Source organism: Balaenoptera musculus, chromosome 2 (genome assembly GCF_009873245.2).
Source record: "Balaenoptera musculus isolate JJ_BM4_2016_0621 chromosome 2, mBalMus1.pri.v3, whole genome shotgun sequence".
In the NCBI taxonomy this organism is placed as follows: Eukaryota; Metazoa; Chordata; class Mammalia; order Artiodactyla; family Balaenopteridae; genus Balaenoptera; species Balaenoptera musculus.
Window position 1 is genome coordinate 172,406,647 of NC_045786.1, and position 14,767 is coordinate 172,421,413.

The following is a 14,767-nucleotide window of genomic DNA, read 5'->3' on the forward strand; positions in this document are numbered from 1 at the left end:
CCGCTTCAGCTGCCCGTCCCGGGCGCCCGCTGAGGTCCGGGTTACCCGCCCCCGCGAGCGGGCTTCGGGGCCCGGCCCCGCCCCCGCCGGCCCCCGGCAGGGCCGCCCCGCCCTCCGGCCGCCGGTGCCAGCCCTCGGCCCGCGATTTCTAAGGCACTGGCCGCGCCGCCGGGTGATCCCTTCGGGCTCAAGTTGCAAGGGGGCGGACCCGGGCCGGAGGTGGAGTCTCCCGCCAATTGAAGCCTCGGCTATAAATTGAGCTCCCCGCAGCGCCCAAACCCAGATGCCTCGCCAAGCCACCCCGCGTTTGGTGGTGGGGGAAGGTAGAGGGTCCCAGGGGGCTCTGGGGGGCGCCGCCACCATGCTCCGCTCCCTGCTGCTTCACTCCCTGAGGCTCTGCGCCCAGACTGCCTCGTGCCTCGTGCTCTTCCCGCGCTTCCTCGGCACGGCCTTCATGCTCTGGCTGCTCGACTTCTTGTGCATCCGCAAGCATTTACTGGGCCGCCGACGCCGGGGTCAGCCCCAAACTGAAGTGGAGCTCAACAGCGATGGCGAGGAGATGCCCCCCGACGACCCGCCTATCTGCGTGTCCGACGACAACCGCCTGTGCACCCTGGCGTCGCTGAGGGCGGTGTGGCACGGCCAGAAGTTGGATTTCTTCAAGCAGGCGCACGAAGGCGGTCCGGCGCCCAATTCCGAGGTGGTCCTGCCCGACGGCTTCCAGAACCAGCACATCCTCGACTACGCCCGAGGAAACCGCCCGCTGGTGCTCAATTTCGGCAGCTGCACCTGACCACCGTTCATGGCGCGTATGAGCGCCTTCCAGCGCCTGGTCACCAAGTATCATCGCGACGTCGACTTCCTCATCATCTACATCGAGGAAGCGCACCCCTCGGACGGCTGGGTCACCACGGACTCTCCCTACAGCATCCCGCAGCACCGAAGCCTGGAGGACCGGGTCAGCGCAGCGCGGGTACTGCAGCAAGGTGCTCCCGAATGCTCTCTCGTCCTCGACACCATGGCCAACTCCAGCAGCTCCGCCTACGGCGCCTACTTCGAGCGCCTCTATGTCATCCAGAGTGGCACCATTATGTACCAGGGCGGCCGTGGCCCCGATGGCTACCAGGTCTCCGAGCTGCGCACCTGGCTGGAGCGCTACGATGAGCAGCTGCATGGCCCTCAGACCCGTCGAGTGTAAACAACCAATGGACAATTGACTGAACTTGGCGGGCCATGCCTTCGAGCCTTCGAAGCCCACGTGCAAACGCCCCCAAACAAAGTCAGGCTTGGCGAGGGCCCAGTGACACAGATGTGCTGAGCCATGGATCTAAGGCTGAGTCTGCCCTCTCAGCCAAGCCACCTGAAGACTCTCCTCCACCTCCCCGGACTCTGCCTTTGTGACTGCCCTTGCCTGTACTTGCCTGGCTCGCTCTAAATCCCCTTCTGAGTGCGGAGGCAGCGCCACCCTTGCCTGTGTGCCCCTGGACTTGTCCTCGCAGAGGCCCCCGCCACGCGATCTCACACGCCCTCCCCAGAAGAGAATAGCCAGCGTGCCTTTAGCCAGGCGCATTGGCCCCGCGCTAAGAGACTTTGGCTGCGCCCGCGCGCCCTAGGCGCAGCTGGGTTCCAGCAGCGCGAGCCGCTCGCCTTAGTTGCCTGGCACCCACACCTGTCGCGCACGGGGAAGGGATGCCCTGCTGCTTTTGTGTCTATTTCTTGTCCCTGAGTTGGGGGGAGGAGGTTTGGGGTGGGGAAGGGTAGGCAGGGTTATTTCCCCCCTTTATTTTGGGTGCTCACGAGCCCCGCTGCTGATGACGAACTGTCTCTAACTGGTCTTGACCACGAGCTGGTTCTGAATTGCAGGAGGCTCGCAGTAGCGCCTAAAACGAGAGGGGAAAGTGCTCTGGGTTTCCATGAGGAAACCACGTCAACGGGGTGGGAGAGGGAGGTTGGGGAACTGCTTCGGGACAGAGGAAAACGGCTTGGGAGGCATTGGCGAGGTTCGCAGCGCCCCAGGGAGAAGGAAGGGGCTGGGGCTCCTGGCACACGGGGTTTGAGTGGTGGAGTCTGGGGGAGAAAGGTGGGGGGAGAGCCTGGGAACCCCGAACGAGGGGTCTCCCAGGCAAAGCTGCCGACTGCGGGGCCAGAAGGCGGGGGGCCCCTGATCTGAAGGCCATTTAGTGATTGTTTCGCTGGAAATATTCCCTGTATATAAACTTCTTTTTACACTACAATAATAAAGGCTTGAAGTAAATTGCTTTCGGGTTGCCTTTGGTCCCTTTATTTTTTCTTCCCTCTGAATAGCGGCAGTAATTAAACACAAATCTCTCCCTCGCGTCCCCATAGTGACCCTGGGGGGAAGGGTGGAGAGAAGGAGCCTACGCTAGCGGGGGCGCGGGAGGGGAAGGAAGAAGGAAAGGGGTCCGTGGCGGTGCCCGGGAGGCGCACAGCCACGCAGGCACCCGGGGTGGGGAACGTGAGGTCGCCAAGAGAGCTAAGAAGTCGAGCCCGGCTGGGTCCTGGAGGGAGGCGGGAGAGGCGGCGGGGCCCGCACTTGCCACCGCGCGCGCGCGCACACACGCACGCAGTTACAGCTGACCCTGCAGCCTCCCATCTAACTTCCCCCAGCGACAGTCGGTGGGGGGAGGGGACGGTGTGGGGGAGGGCCGGGGGGCTTTGCACCAGGTAGGGCTGGGCTCCCGCCCACCGCGGGCACCTCTGCGCACCTGGTTCCTCCCTAACCCCCTTCTAGCAGCTCCCTACTCCCTCGCGCCCTTCTCGAACCTACAAGATCGTCTCCCCCACCGCCCAATCTCCGCCTGGCTGCTGGGGTCCCCGGGAGGCGCTACTAGAATAGCGCAAGGTGGCGGAGGGAGGGGCGACGGGGGAGGGAGAGCGGGCCTGCAGCGCCATCACTCTAGCAGCAGCTCCTACTGCGGGGCGGGGGTGGCGCCGAGTGTGCCCCCTGCCCAGGACACCCCCTCCTCTTGCCCCTCCGCCGCTTCCCCAAGTTCAAGCCAAACCTCGTCACCACCCCCAACGCGCTCGGGTCTGGGAAGCGGAGGAAAGCGAGGTGGCCGACCGGAGAGAGACCAGAAAGAGAGGGATGGCGGTGGCCGGGACCGGGGCTGGGAGAGGAGGGGGTCGTGGCTTCGGGCACAGACCCGCGCCCGCTGCCTAGGCCAGGCGCTCTCTCGCAGTCCCCGCTCTCACTATCTCCCCTGTTGCTCCGCAGGTGAGGACGACTCCGGGAGAGCAAGATTAGCTCGGCCCCCTCCTCCCTCTGCTACTGACCCCTTGAGCAGAAACGTGGGTCGGGGGAGACAGAGAAAGGAGCGCTGAGGCGGGAGTCCGTGGACCGGGAGTCGGGGTAGCCGAGGAGCCGAACCTCCCCGGCCAGAGAACCCAGGACCATCCCAGTCCCGGGATGGGGTGGGGGTGGGGGTGGGGGTGGGGGTGGGGGGCGGTGTCGGTGAGCGCCTGGGTGTGAGCGCTCGCGCTTGAAGCTGGGGCGGGGGGGGGTGGGGGGTGGGGGGGAGAGTGGGGGTCTGCGGGGATGAGCCTCCAGCAGGCTGGATGGAGGAGAGAGGCCCCAGCTCCATCAACGCCGCCTCCAGTTCCCTGCCCAGCCCCCACGCCGCTCCTCCGTGAAACTTTTTCGAACACCCTGAGCTGGGGAATTTTTTTTTTTTTTTTTTTTTTGCTTTAAAAGTATTTAAATTGAAAAAAAATTACTTTTAAGAAAAAATTGGCACAGATGGTATTTTTGCGTCTCCTCCCATCCCCCTCCTCCCGCGCGCTTCTTCTCACCCCAAAACCCCCAAGAAGAATACTGAGCAAGCGGCGGGGATGCGGCCGGGCGCCGGGGAGGACCCGCCCAGAGCTCTTGCGCGCGCCACCCGGCGGGGGGGCTTGGTGGCCGGGAGGAAGCGGAGGGAGGCCCGGGACGGCGGGGCGCCGCCGCGGGGGTCCCACTGCGTGCTCGGCAGCTCCTCGTCCCGGTCCTCCACTTGGGGGTCTAGTTGGACGCGCTGAGCGCCCTGCCCTCCCCGTGGAGCCTGCGCCCCCTGAGCCTCTTCGGGCTTCCCGGACCGAAACTCGGAGCGCTCGGCGCCGGGACCTGCGGCTCCTGCCGCAGCCTGCGCGGCCCGGTGCGCTCGCCGCTCCGGGGGCGCCCCGGCCACCCCTCTCTTCTTTCTCTTCTCCGGCCTCCCTGTCTCCCTTCCTCCCCTTCATCAGTCCGTTTCCTTCTCGCTCTTCCTTTTCCCTCCTTTTCTTGTTTCTTTCTCTCCTTTCTTTTCTCCCTTTTTCTTTAAAATCTCCCCTTCTTACAAAAAGAGTGCACACTCATTGCCGAAAACAGAGAAAAGTCCCAAGAAAATAAAATCAACCTAAGGTAACCTCCTGGTGTGTGCACTTTCTCACCTGCCTCTCGCATTCAAGAGCGGGATTATCCTTTTACAGGCTGGCATTAACTTTTGACTCCCTGGCACCCCTCTTTCCATGCACCCCTCCCCTCTTTCCATGTCTGTAAATAAGTATTGAATGACGCCAGGCCACGTCTTGGAACAGAGGGCCAGAGATGGCTCCATGGGCGCCCCAGGTGCGAGGGATGCTTCACTGTTATAAACATTCTTCAAACCGTGCCCACGGCTCTACACACCTTTACCCCACTAGCCCATTTCTTAAGTGAAATTGCTAGACACATGCACATCTATAAGGTGCCTGTTTTGCCACATTTTGCTAAACTGCCTTCTAGAAAATCTATTTGATTTTATTGTTTTGTATTTTCCCAGTGCGCTCTCTCTCTTCCTTATTTTTAAGTGAAAAATATGAAGATGAGACATAAATGCATTTTCAATATTAAATTTTAAATACAGAAGAACATAGAGCAGAAAGTGCAAGGCTTGCTTAGAGCAGGAGCTTTCAAACTGTATGTCAAGTCCCAGCAGCGGGTCAAAAATCAACTTATCAGATCAAGTCAAGCATTTTGAAGAACTGAAACGGAATAAATACAATATAAATACCAAGGTACATGTCTCCTAAGTAACTACAGTGTCCTGAAACTTTTGTTTTAACTGTGCGTGTGTGTGTGCACAAGCAATGTGGCTAATGTGAAATGTATTTCTCCCGAGGGACCAAAAGTGTCTGGAAATGTTTGAAAGCCACCACCAAGTGTCCCCAGTCTTTCCATTTCCAGACAGCCCCTGTAAACTGTTTTGTGTGTTTCCTTCCAGACTCTACTTCACAGATTGACAACCCTATCCGAGCACATTCTCAGATCTAGTTTCCGTTATTCTGTCATCAGGATCATGCTGCAGAGTGTTTGACGATCACCCACACCGGCCCCACACACTTTTCATGCCGTTCCCTATCCCGGCATCCTCTGCCCATCCATACATCTAGTTTCAGCAGGTCTGTGCCTGCAGGATAACTTGTGCCAGGCACCATCTAGATGTCTGAGTGCCCCCCGCCCCCAGAAGGAACTCATCTCTGCCCTCAAGGAATGCTCAGAGCAATGGGCGGGAGGGGGTGAGACAGCCGTCATTCTTATCATTACCATCACCAACATCCTCATCATTAATATTTTCAAGGTCCATGTCAGCTTAGCACACGGTTTAGCCTTAAGCAGGGAGAGGGGCATGAAAGGAGTTCCTAGAGAAGGTCTTATTTGCCCCTTGAAGACACAAGTGCCGCCTCCAGGCAGACAGCGAAGGAAGGGCATCCTTGGCAGAGGGTACTGCCAGTGCAAAGCCACGGAGGCCTAAAGGTGCAAGTTGTGTTCAGAAAACAATACCTGAAGGAAATAAACTGTTGGGTAAAGGGCTATGTAGGTAACCAAGAGGTCCATGGCCTCCTATTTATATTATCCAGACATCCATCTGCAGAGAAGTAACATTTCCAACTGTGGGACTACCCACACGTGCCATAGTAGGAAGTGACATCTGAGTGTTTGATCTAGGGACCAGGCACTGGGCAGAGTGCTTTATCAGAATTATCCGATTTGGTCATCCTCACATCCCTCTTAGATGAGTACGATCATTAGCCCCATTTCAAGGATGAAGAAACTGAGACTTGGCATGGCTGGAGTGAGCTGGGCCAAGGGGTTATGGGCTGAATTGCGTCCACCCCCAAAAGTCATATGTCGAAGTCCTAACCCCTAGCCCTTCAGAATGTGACCTTATTTGGAGACAGGATCTTTAAAGAGGTAATAAGTTAGTATGAGGGCACTGGGGTGGGCCCTAATCCAATCTGACTGGTGTCCTTAAAAGAAGAGATTAGGACACAGACACACACGGAGGGATGACCGTGTGAGGACACAGGGAGAAGACGGCCATCTACAAGCCAAGGAGAGAGCCCTCAGGAGAAACCAACTCTGCTGATACCTTGATCTCAGACTCACAGCCTCCAGAACAGTGAGCATAAATTCCTGTTGCTTAAGTCACCCAGTCTGTGGTACTTTGTGATAGCAGCCCTACAAAGTGAAATACAAGATCACGGACTAGAGAGCAGCTTTGACCACAGGCCTCTCTGACCCTAGTGTCCGGGGTTTAACATCAGGCTACACAGAGTCCCTCTCACAGTGGCTAAATGATCAAGGACCTTGAGTCTCCCCCATGCAGACCGTTTGCTCCGTCTGTGGTTACATGAAAACGCAGCCCATAGGACAGTGGGTCTGATTTGGGCGGTGAGTGTGCGTGCTCTTTTTTAATATCTGCAAAGAAACACACGCATGCAGCTCTGGAAAAATCTATCCCAAGGAATTCACAGTAGCTGTCTCTGTGTGGGCGGGATTATGAGTGTTTTCTTACTTTCTTCTTGTTGCTTGTCTGTAGCCTGTGATTTTTCTGTAGTGAACGTGTATTGCTCTTATGACAGAAAAATAAGACTAAAAACAGAAAAAACAATGGCTGTAGCAAGCAGAAACCCAGATGTCAGGGCAGAGAGAGGTTCTGGCTGGAGATGGGGAGCTCTGGACCAGACCCAGGGGTGGGAGGTGGGCGTTGGGTGGGGTGGCGCTGAGATAAGAGACATTGGAAAGGGAGGAAGGGGGTAAGGCTGCTAAATAAAGTACAGGACATCAGTTAAATTTGAATTTCAGATAAACAACAAAAATTTTTTTAGTATAGGTGTATCCCAAATATTGCATGGACATACTTTTACTAAAAAAAAAATATTCATTGTTTATCTAAAATGCAAATATAACTGGACATCCTGGGTGGTTGTTTTTTTTAATGTGACAGTCCTAAGGGGAGAGGTGACAATAATGCAATCTCTCAGGCTCAGGCAGGGCCAGCCTCAGAGCTCAAAGGACCATAGGTGGGAAAGGTGAAGCCGTGGTCTCTAGGATCTTGAGTTCCATCTTCCAGAGGCAGCTGGGCCTCTGTGGCCAGAGAGAGGCCCCCAGACTCCCCAGGGACTGTATCTGGCGACCTGGAGCCAAGGAAGAAAGGGCCATCAGTTCAGCCAGCTATGTCATTTGCAGGACCCAGTGCAAAAGGAAAATGCAGAGCCCCTTGTACAAAAAGCAGGGGGCAAGGGGCCAGTAAAAGTACAAAATATAACGCTTTTTCCTTTCTTTCCTGGTACCTCAACTTGTGGTGTTTATTTGTTACTTAACGTCATTATCAATAAAGAAAAATTAACATTTTGGATGGTGTATTAGTCTGGGTTCTCCAGAGAAACAGAGCCAACGGGAGAGAGAGGGAGAGAGATTTACGATAAGGAATTGGCTCATGTGATTATGGAGGCTGACAAGTCCAAGATTTGCCGTGGGCAACCCAGAGGCCCGGAGGGCCGTTCACATAAGTTCTAGTCCAAGTCCAAAGGCCCAAGACCCAGGAGAGCTGATGGAATAAGTCCCAGTCTGAGTCTGAGTCTGAAGGCAGAAGAAGACTGATGTCCCAGCCCCAAGACAGTCAGGCAGAAAGAGCGAATTCTCCCTCCCTCCTCCCTTTTATCCTGGTCAGACCCTCAACTGATTGGACGAGGCCCACCCACACTGAGAGAGCAATCTGCTTTCCTCAGTCTCCTCAGATTCCAGTGTTGACCTCATCCAGAAACACCCCACAGACTCACCCAGAATCATGTTTGGCCAAATGACTGGACACCCCACAGCCCAGTCAAGTTGACTCATAACGTTGACCATCTCAAATTATTAGCATGAATTTTGCCATTCATCTTTCCAGTTTTAAACGCAAGTAGAAGAGCATTTAGTCCATAACATGGAATCACTGAAATTACACGATTTGCATTTTGTAGCTCATACCTGCCCCTGTATTTCATCCTCACCAGCACAGTGGAAATACTGTGCAAACCTGACTCAGCTGTTTCCATCTCACTTCATGGTGCACGTTTTAAGGACACTCTGCTGCTGAGGAAGACAGGATGGAAGGGGAAGGAGCTATGGCCTGCCCGATTGCCCCCCTCCTCCGTGCCATCATTTTCCGGGTAAGCGATCAACTGCTTCCAAACACACCTACATACCTCTGACTCACTCTGAGTCCTGCTTAACACCATGCTGTTGCAGGGCTCCTGACACCCTCTGCTCACCGCATCACGAATGCCACACGGGGACTTGGCGGCAGGGAACCGGGAGGTGCTATCACCTCTGCTCCACGCATGCTCCTGTGTCCCTTCCAACTTCACTTACAAAACACAGTGCAAAGACAAAAAGTATTAAGAATTTCAATTTGCATCATTTTTAAGATTCCACATATAAGTGATGTCATATGATATTTGTCTTTTTCTGTCTTACTTTGCTTAGTATGATCATCTCCAGGTCCATCCACGTGGCTGCAAATGGCATTATTTCATTCATTTTTATGGCTGAGTAATATTCCATTGTAATATTGCACATCTTTATCCATTCTCTGTTGATGGACATTTAGGTTGCTTCCATGTCTTGGCTATTGTAAATAGTGCTGCTGTGAACAGTGGGGTGCATGTACCTTTTCGAATTAGAGTTTTCATCTTTTCTGGATACATGTCCAGGAGTGGGATTGCTGGATCTTATGGTAGCTCTATTTTTAGTTTTTTAAGGAACCTCCATACTGTTCTCCATAATGGCTGAACCAATTTACATTCCCACCAACAGTGTAGGCGGGTTCCCTTCTCTCCACACCCTCTCCAGCATTTGTTATTTGTAGACTTGTTGATGATGCCCATTCTGACCGGTGTGAGGTGATACCTCATTGTACGTATCACTTATTTACAAAACAGAAACAGACTCACAGACATAGAAAATTAACGTATGGTTACCAAAGGGGAAGAGGGGGAGGGATAAATTAGGAGTTTGGGACTAACAGATACTCACTACTATATATAAAATAGCTAAACAACAAGGACCTACTGTATAGATCAGGTAACTATATTCAATATCCTGTAATATCCTGTAATGAAAGAATCTGAATATATATATATATATACATATATATATCCAGTTATACATATATAACTGAATCACTTTGCTGTATACCAGAAACTAACACAACGTTGTAAATCACCTATACTTCAATTTAAAAAAAAGAATTTCAAGCCGGTGACCACAGAGCGCCGAATCCAGCTTGGGGCCCTTCAAGCAAGGGACCTGTACAGCTGCCCAGGATGCACACTTGGGAATCCGACCCCGACAGTCAGGCCCAAGTGCCCAGAGACCACCTGGGCCAGCCTCCTCATCACACCCCGGCCCAGGCCTGCACGCACCCTTCACACTCACACAGACACACAAGCCGTAGGTCCCAGGAGTAGGGTTGGCTCCTCAGGTCGGCGCAGTGGACCGGGTTATGGTTGCTCCCAGTTCTCCGGGGAGGAGAGTGGAGCTGGGCAATGTTAGGTAACATCCCTGGGATACAAGCTGTTGGCCTCCAAAGCCATGTCCCTGGCTCTTCCCGCTGTCCAGGGGGACAACCCTTACTGGGTGTTTGCTCGCCCCGGGCCGGGCGCCGTGAAGATGGCAGGCGGATTCTCGCCATCATAGTGTGCCAGGACCCTGCTGGCCCAGGGAGGCCGAGGCTTGAGGCAGAGCCGGGCTGGGTAGGGGGAGGTGTCAGCCAGAGGGAGGAACGCGTGCAAAGGCCAGGAAAAGGCACAGCCCGTCATTCAGCCAGAGATGCAGTGCACGTGTGTGAGGAGGTGCCACATACCTCCACTCTCCAGACCCTCGGTGAGCCCCCAACACCCACCAGGCCTGCACGAGGCACAGGGGAGGCCTGGTCCCACGCTCACAGAGCAATCAGGCTAGTTGGAGAAACAGAAACCAACAATGGAGAAAGCCCGGGAGGTGGGAAACCCAAGGCAGGAGGACAAGGAGGGCCGCCCAGAGGAGGTGTACCACGAAGGATTGCGAACTCAGGTGGGAGCCCAGGACCTCGGGGATGCAAAGAATGACATGTGCGGAGCGTTGGCAGCAAGAACACTCTAGCAGGTTTGGGCAGCAGCAGTAAAGTCCATGAGGCCAGGAAGGGGCAGGCAGGGGTCAAAGTGGGGCTGAAAGGTCCTTTGTGGCGCTGATGCTTTAGCCTGAAGGCCCTGGGGAGAGGCAGGAAAGTGCCATGCGGTGAGCAGGTAGGCTGTGGGACAAGCCTCTGTCCGGGTCCAGGGCTCGGGGCTGCTGTCTTTGGAAAAAAATCCTGGCACCGCCAGGGTAAGGGAATAGAGCAGCTTACAAGTGATAACAAAAAACTAAGGCAGCGGCCCAGGATGCACAAGGACCACAGAGCCCAGAGAGAGGCTGGTGCCCCTGGGGGGACACCGCACACAAGGCAGGGGTGTCGGCAGTCAGTGCCCCACCCATGACCAATGAGGAGGAAACTACACTGTATCCCTGTCCCACACCTACAGAAAAATAAGTTGCCAGTGGGCTAAAGATCTGAGTATGGAAATCAAACAGTTACAACTTTTGGAAGAATATGCCTCTGGCGTAATGAGATACCACCTCACCCCCATTAGCATGGCTACTATTTTTAAAAAAGAAGAAAGTAACAAGTACTGGTAAGGGTGTACTGAGATTGGAATCCGTGTGCTCTGCTGGTGGGAATGTAAAATGCTGCAGCCACTGTGGAAAACAGTATGGCACGTCCCCAAAAAATGAAATGTAAAATTATCATTTGATCCAGCAATTCCACTTCTGGGTACACATTCAAAAGAACTGAAAGCAGACTCTTAAAGAGATATTTGTACACCCACGTTCACAGCAGCATTATTCACAGTAGCCAAAAGGTGGAGACAACCCAAGTGTCCATGGATGGAGGAATGGATAAACAAGATGTGATCTACACTAAAATGGAATGTTACTCAGCCTTAAGAAGGAAGGACATTCTGACACAGGGCACAGCCTGGATGAACCTTGAGGTCATTATGCTGAGTGAAATAAGCCAGTCACAAAAGGACAAACGTTTATGATTCCACTCGTATTAGGTCCCTAAAGGAGTCAAATTCATAGGGACAGAAATTAAAATGGTGGGTGTCAGGGGCTGGGGGAGGGGAGGAATAGAAGTTGTATTTTAACGAGTACAGTATTAGTTGTGCAAGATGAAAAGAGTTCTGAGGGTGAATGGTGGGGATGTTTGCACATCAATGGGATGGAACTTAATGCCACTGAATTACACACTCGAAAATGGTTTAAAATGGTAAATTTTATGTTATGTGTATTTTACCACAATTTTTAAATATATATTTTTTGTATAGACACATACAAGGTTGTTTTTTTTAATAATATCTTTGTGTTCTAAGGATAGGGGAGATTTTCCTATTTAAAAAAGATAAATAAACATAAAGGAAATATCACTCTATGGAAAAATTAAAAAATATTCTCTGTAACCAAAGATGCTATTAAAAAAGTTGGCGCTTGTCCTGGTGTTTACGCTTCTCCCTCCAGACCCCCATCACTGCTGCAGCTGGCTCTCCACCGGCCAGCCTGGGTTCTCCAGCTACCGGGCTCTCTTCTATGGGCTCTGGGTTTTGCCAACAGGAGGCGCCAGCAGGAGCCTGGAGGCGGCAGGGTTGCCTTGGGTGGACTTTCTCCACCCAGCCCTGCCTCTCCTCGCCCCTTGAGGCCTAGGGGTGGCAATGGTTCCCAGCCCTGCCAGCCCTGGGCACCGCCCCTTCCCTTGTTGGTTTCTTTGCACCTCGGTAAGTAGTCCTCTTATTAAACTGTCCTCAAACCCCCGATTTGAGGGTACCAGTTGTTTCCTGCTGGCACCCTAGCTGTTTAAAAAAAGGACAAAGCGGACCTGGAAGCATATTTGTGGCCCCTAGAGCCAACAGAAGAATACAGACGATGAACTTTCACACGTAGTAGAGAGATGGACAAAGAGTGGAAACCGGAAATTGCCCAACGTGGAAAGGAAGACGGCAAAGACCACGTGAGGCCACTCACCTTCCGTGGTGGACAGAAGAATGCCCCAATGGTGTCCACATCCTAATCCCCAGACCCTGTGAATAGGTCCCTTTACATGGCAGATGCAGAAGTTAAGGACCTTGAGGTTGGGGAGATTATCCTGGATTTTCCCACTGAGGCTAATGTCATCATCACAAGGTCCCCGCAAGAGGGTCAGAGGAGAGAGAGATTGGAAGATGCTACGCTGCTGGCTTTGAAGAGGGGGGAAGGGGCCATAAGCCAAGGACTGCGGGTGTCTCTAGAAGCTGGAAAAGGCAAAACCAAAGAGGGATTCTCCCCTAGAGTCTTTGGAAGGAGGACAGCCCTGCCAACACCTTGATCTCAGCCCAGTGAGACCCGAGCCAGCCTTCTAACCTCCAGAACCATGAGAGAACAAATTTTCACGGTTCCAAGCCCCTAAATTGTGGTACTTTGTCTCAGTAGCAGTAGGAAACTATTGCACTTTCACTAGGAACCAGGGAAATGCAAACCAAAACAGCAAAGCCACGCCACTTCCCACCTAGGTTGGCAACACGTAAGGGTGTCTACACAGAGAACCCGGGATCGGTCCTCTGCCCTGTTGGGAGGGGCCGGCAGGAGACGAGTTTTGGAGACACCCGACAGCATCACAGGAGCTGGACGTACTCACACCCATCACGCAGAAAAGCCACCTTGAGCCCCAGAGCCCGGTCTTCAGAGACAGTCCCCAACAACCACTCCTGCTGTGGCCCCTCCCACTCTGGCTCTGGGCCGGCCTGTCACTGGCTTTAACCAGCAGAAGGGACAGTGTGGGCGTCTGGGTCCAGGCCTGAGGGAGACCTGGCAGTTTCTGCTTTCATGCTTTTGGGGGCCCAGAGCCACCATGTAGGGGGTGAGCTACCCTGCTGGAAAGGGAGAGAGGCCCGGCCGTCCCAGCATACAGCGCCCCCGGCACCAGCCACTACCTGACTGCAGGAGAGACTCTACGCAAGACCAGTGGAAGGACCGCCCAGCTGAGCCCAGTCAATCCCCAGAAGCAGAGAAACAATTGTTTTAAGCACTACATTCTGGGTGCCCTGCTATCCATCAGGTAAGAAGGACGCCTGGATGGGGACCCTCCCCAGAAACACAGGGAGGTCCCCCAGCGGTGGAGCGCTGGAATGACATATGGCAGGTGCAGGGGGGCGGTGGGTATAAATTATGGAGCAATGGACCCCTTATCGCAGCTAGAAAGAGAGAACCAAATGCACACGTCTCACCAGGGGCGAACCTCAGAAACATGATGTGCACATTCTGTATAACTCCATTTGTATGAAATATCTGGAAGATACAGAAAGCATATTGGTGGTTGCCAGACGGCTTACGGGGAATGACTGCTACTGGGTCTCAGGTATACTTTGGGAGTGACGAAGGGAACTAGACAGACGTGATGGCTGCACAACTCTGTGAATGCGCTAAACGCCACTCAAGTGTACACTTTAAAATGGTTAATTTGGGGAATTCCCTGCCAGTCCAGTGGGTAGGACACCGCGTTTCCACTGGTCAGGGAACTAAGGTCCTGCAAGCCCCACAGCACAGCTAAAAAAAAATTAAAGATAAAAAAAAATAAAATGGCTAATTTTATGTTATGTGAATTTTGCCCCAATTTAAAAAAAAATGATGTGGGCTGGAAAAAGCAAGTTGCAGAAGGATGTGTATAAAAGCACACCATGTATGTGAAAAGTGCACAAATTATCTAAGATACACCTAGGGACACTCACACATAGACACAGTGAGGACACAGACACACGTGCAGGAGAGGTGGGATGGACCTTAAAGGGGTGCCTCCTCTGGGAAGGGGTGGGGGGTGAGTTTTGAAGGAGGACAAAGGGACTCTGGCTGTATTTAATGTAGATTTCATGCTTAAAAATCAAAAACAAAGGTTGCCATGCATTAATTTTGAGTAGTGGCCACGGTCATGGTTCTATTTTTCTCTGTGTTTATCTGCAGGCTTGAAATATTTCATAATTTAACATGAAAAGCAGAGCGCACTCCCCCTGTCCTACCACATTTCACCTCTCAAAACAGGGGAAATGAGAAATAAGACCTCAGCATCTAGGAGGCCCCTCTCCTCCGTGATGCGGTCACATTGGTCTCACAGTAGGACATCGCCAGGGGCCCTCCTGACCCAGGGGCGGTTGGAGCAGGTGCACAGGAGCTGGCACGTAACTGCGGGGCACCTCCAGGTACCACATCGTGTAGGCTCCCTAAAGGCATCTTCACAGCAACGCTCCAAAGACGACCTGATTATAATTCCCATTTTGCAGGTGGGGAGACTGAGGCACGGGAGGTTCCATTACCCAGCTAGCAAGAGGCAGAGCCGGGATCCCACCCCAGGCCATCAGGCTCCCAGGGGTGGGCTTAACTGCA

The 14,767-nt window shown here is 53.3% G+C and overlaps 1 protein-coding gene across 1 annotated transcript; it reads left to right on the forward strand.

The window, feature by feature from the left end:
- The first annotated feature begins 283 nt into the window (after positions 1-283).
- On the forward strand, positions 284-1,690 carry DIO3 (iodothyronine deiodinase 3). The gene has a single exon (XM_036843951.1). The coding sequence runs from the start codon at positions 284-286 to the stop codon at positions 1,196-1,198; it is 915 nt and encodes a 304-aa protein (XP_036699846.1). The 3' UTR covers positions 1,199-1,690.
- The last annotated feature ends 13,077 nt before the right edge of the window (positions 1,691-14,767 follow it).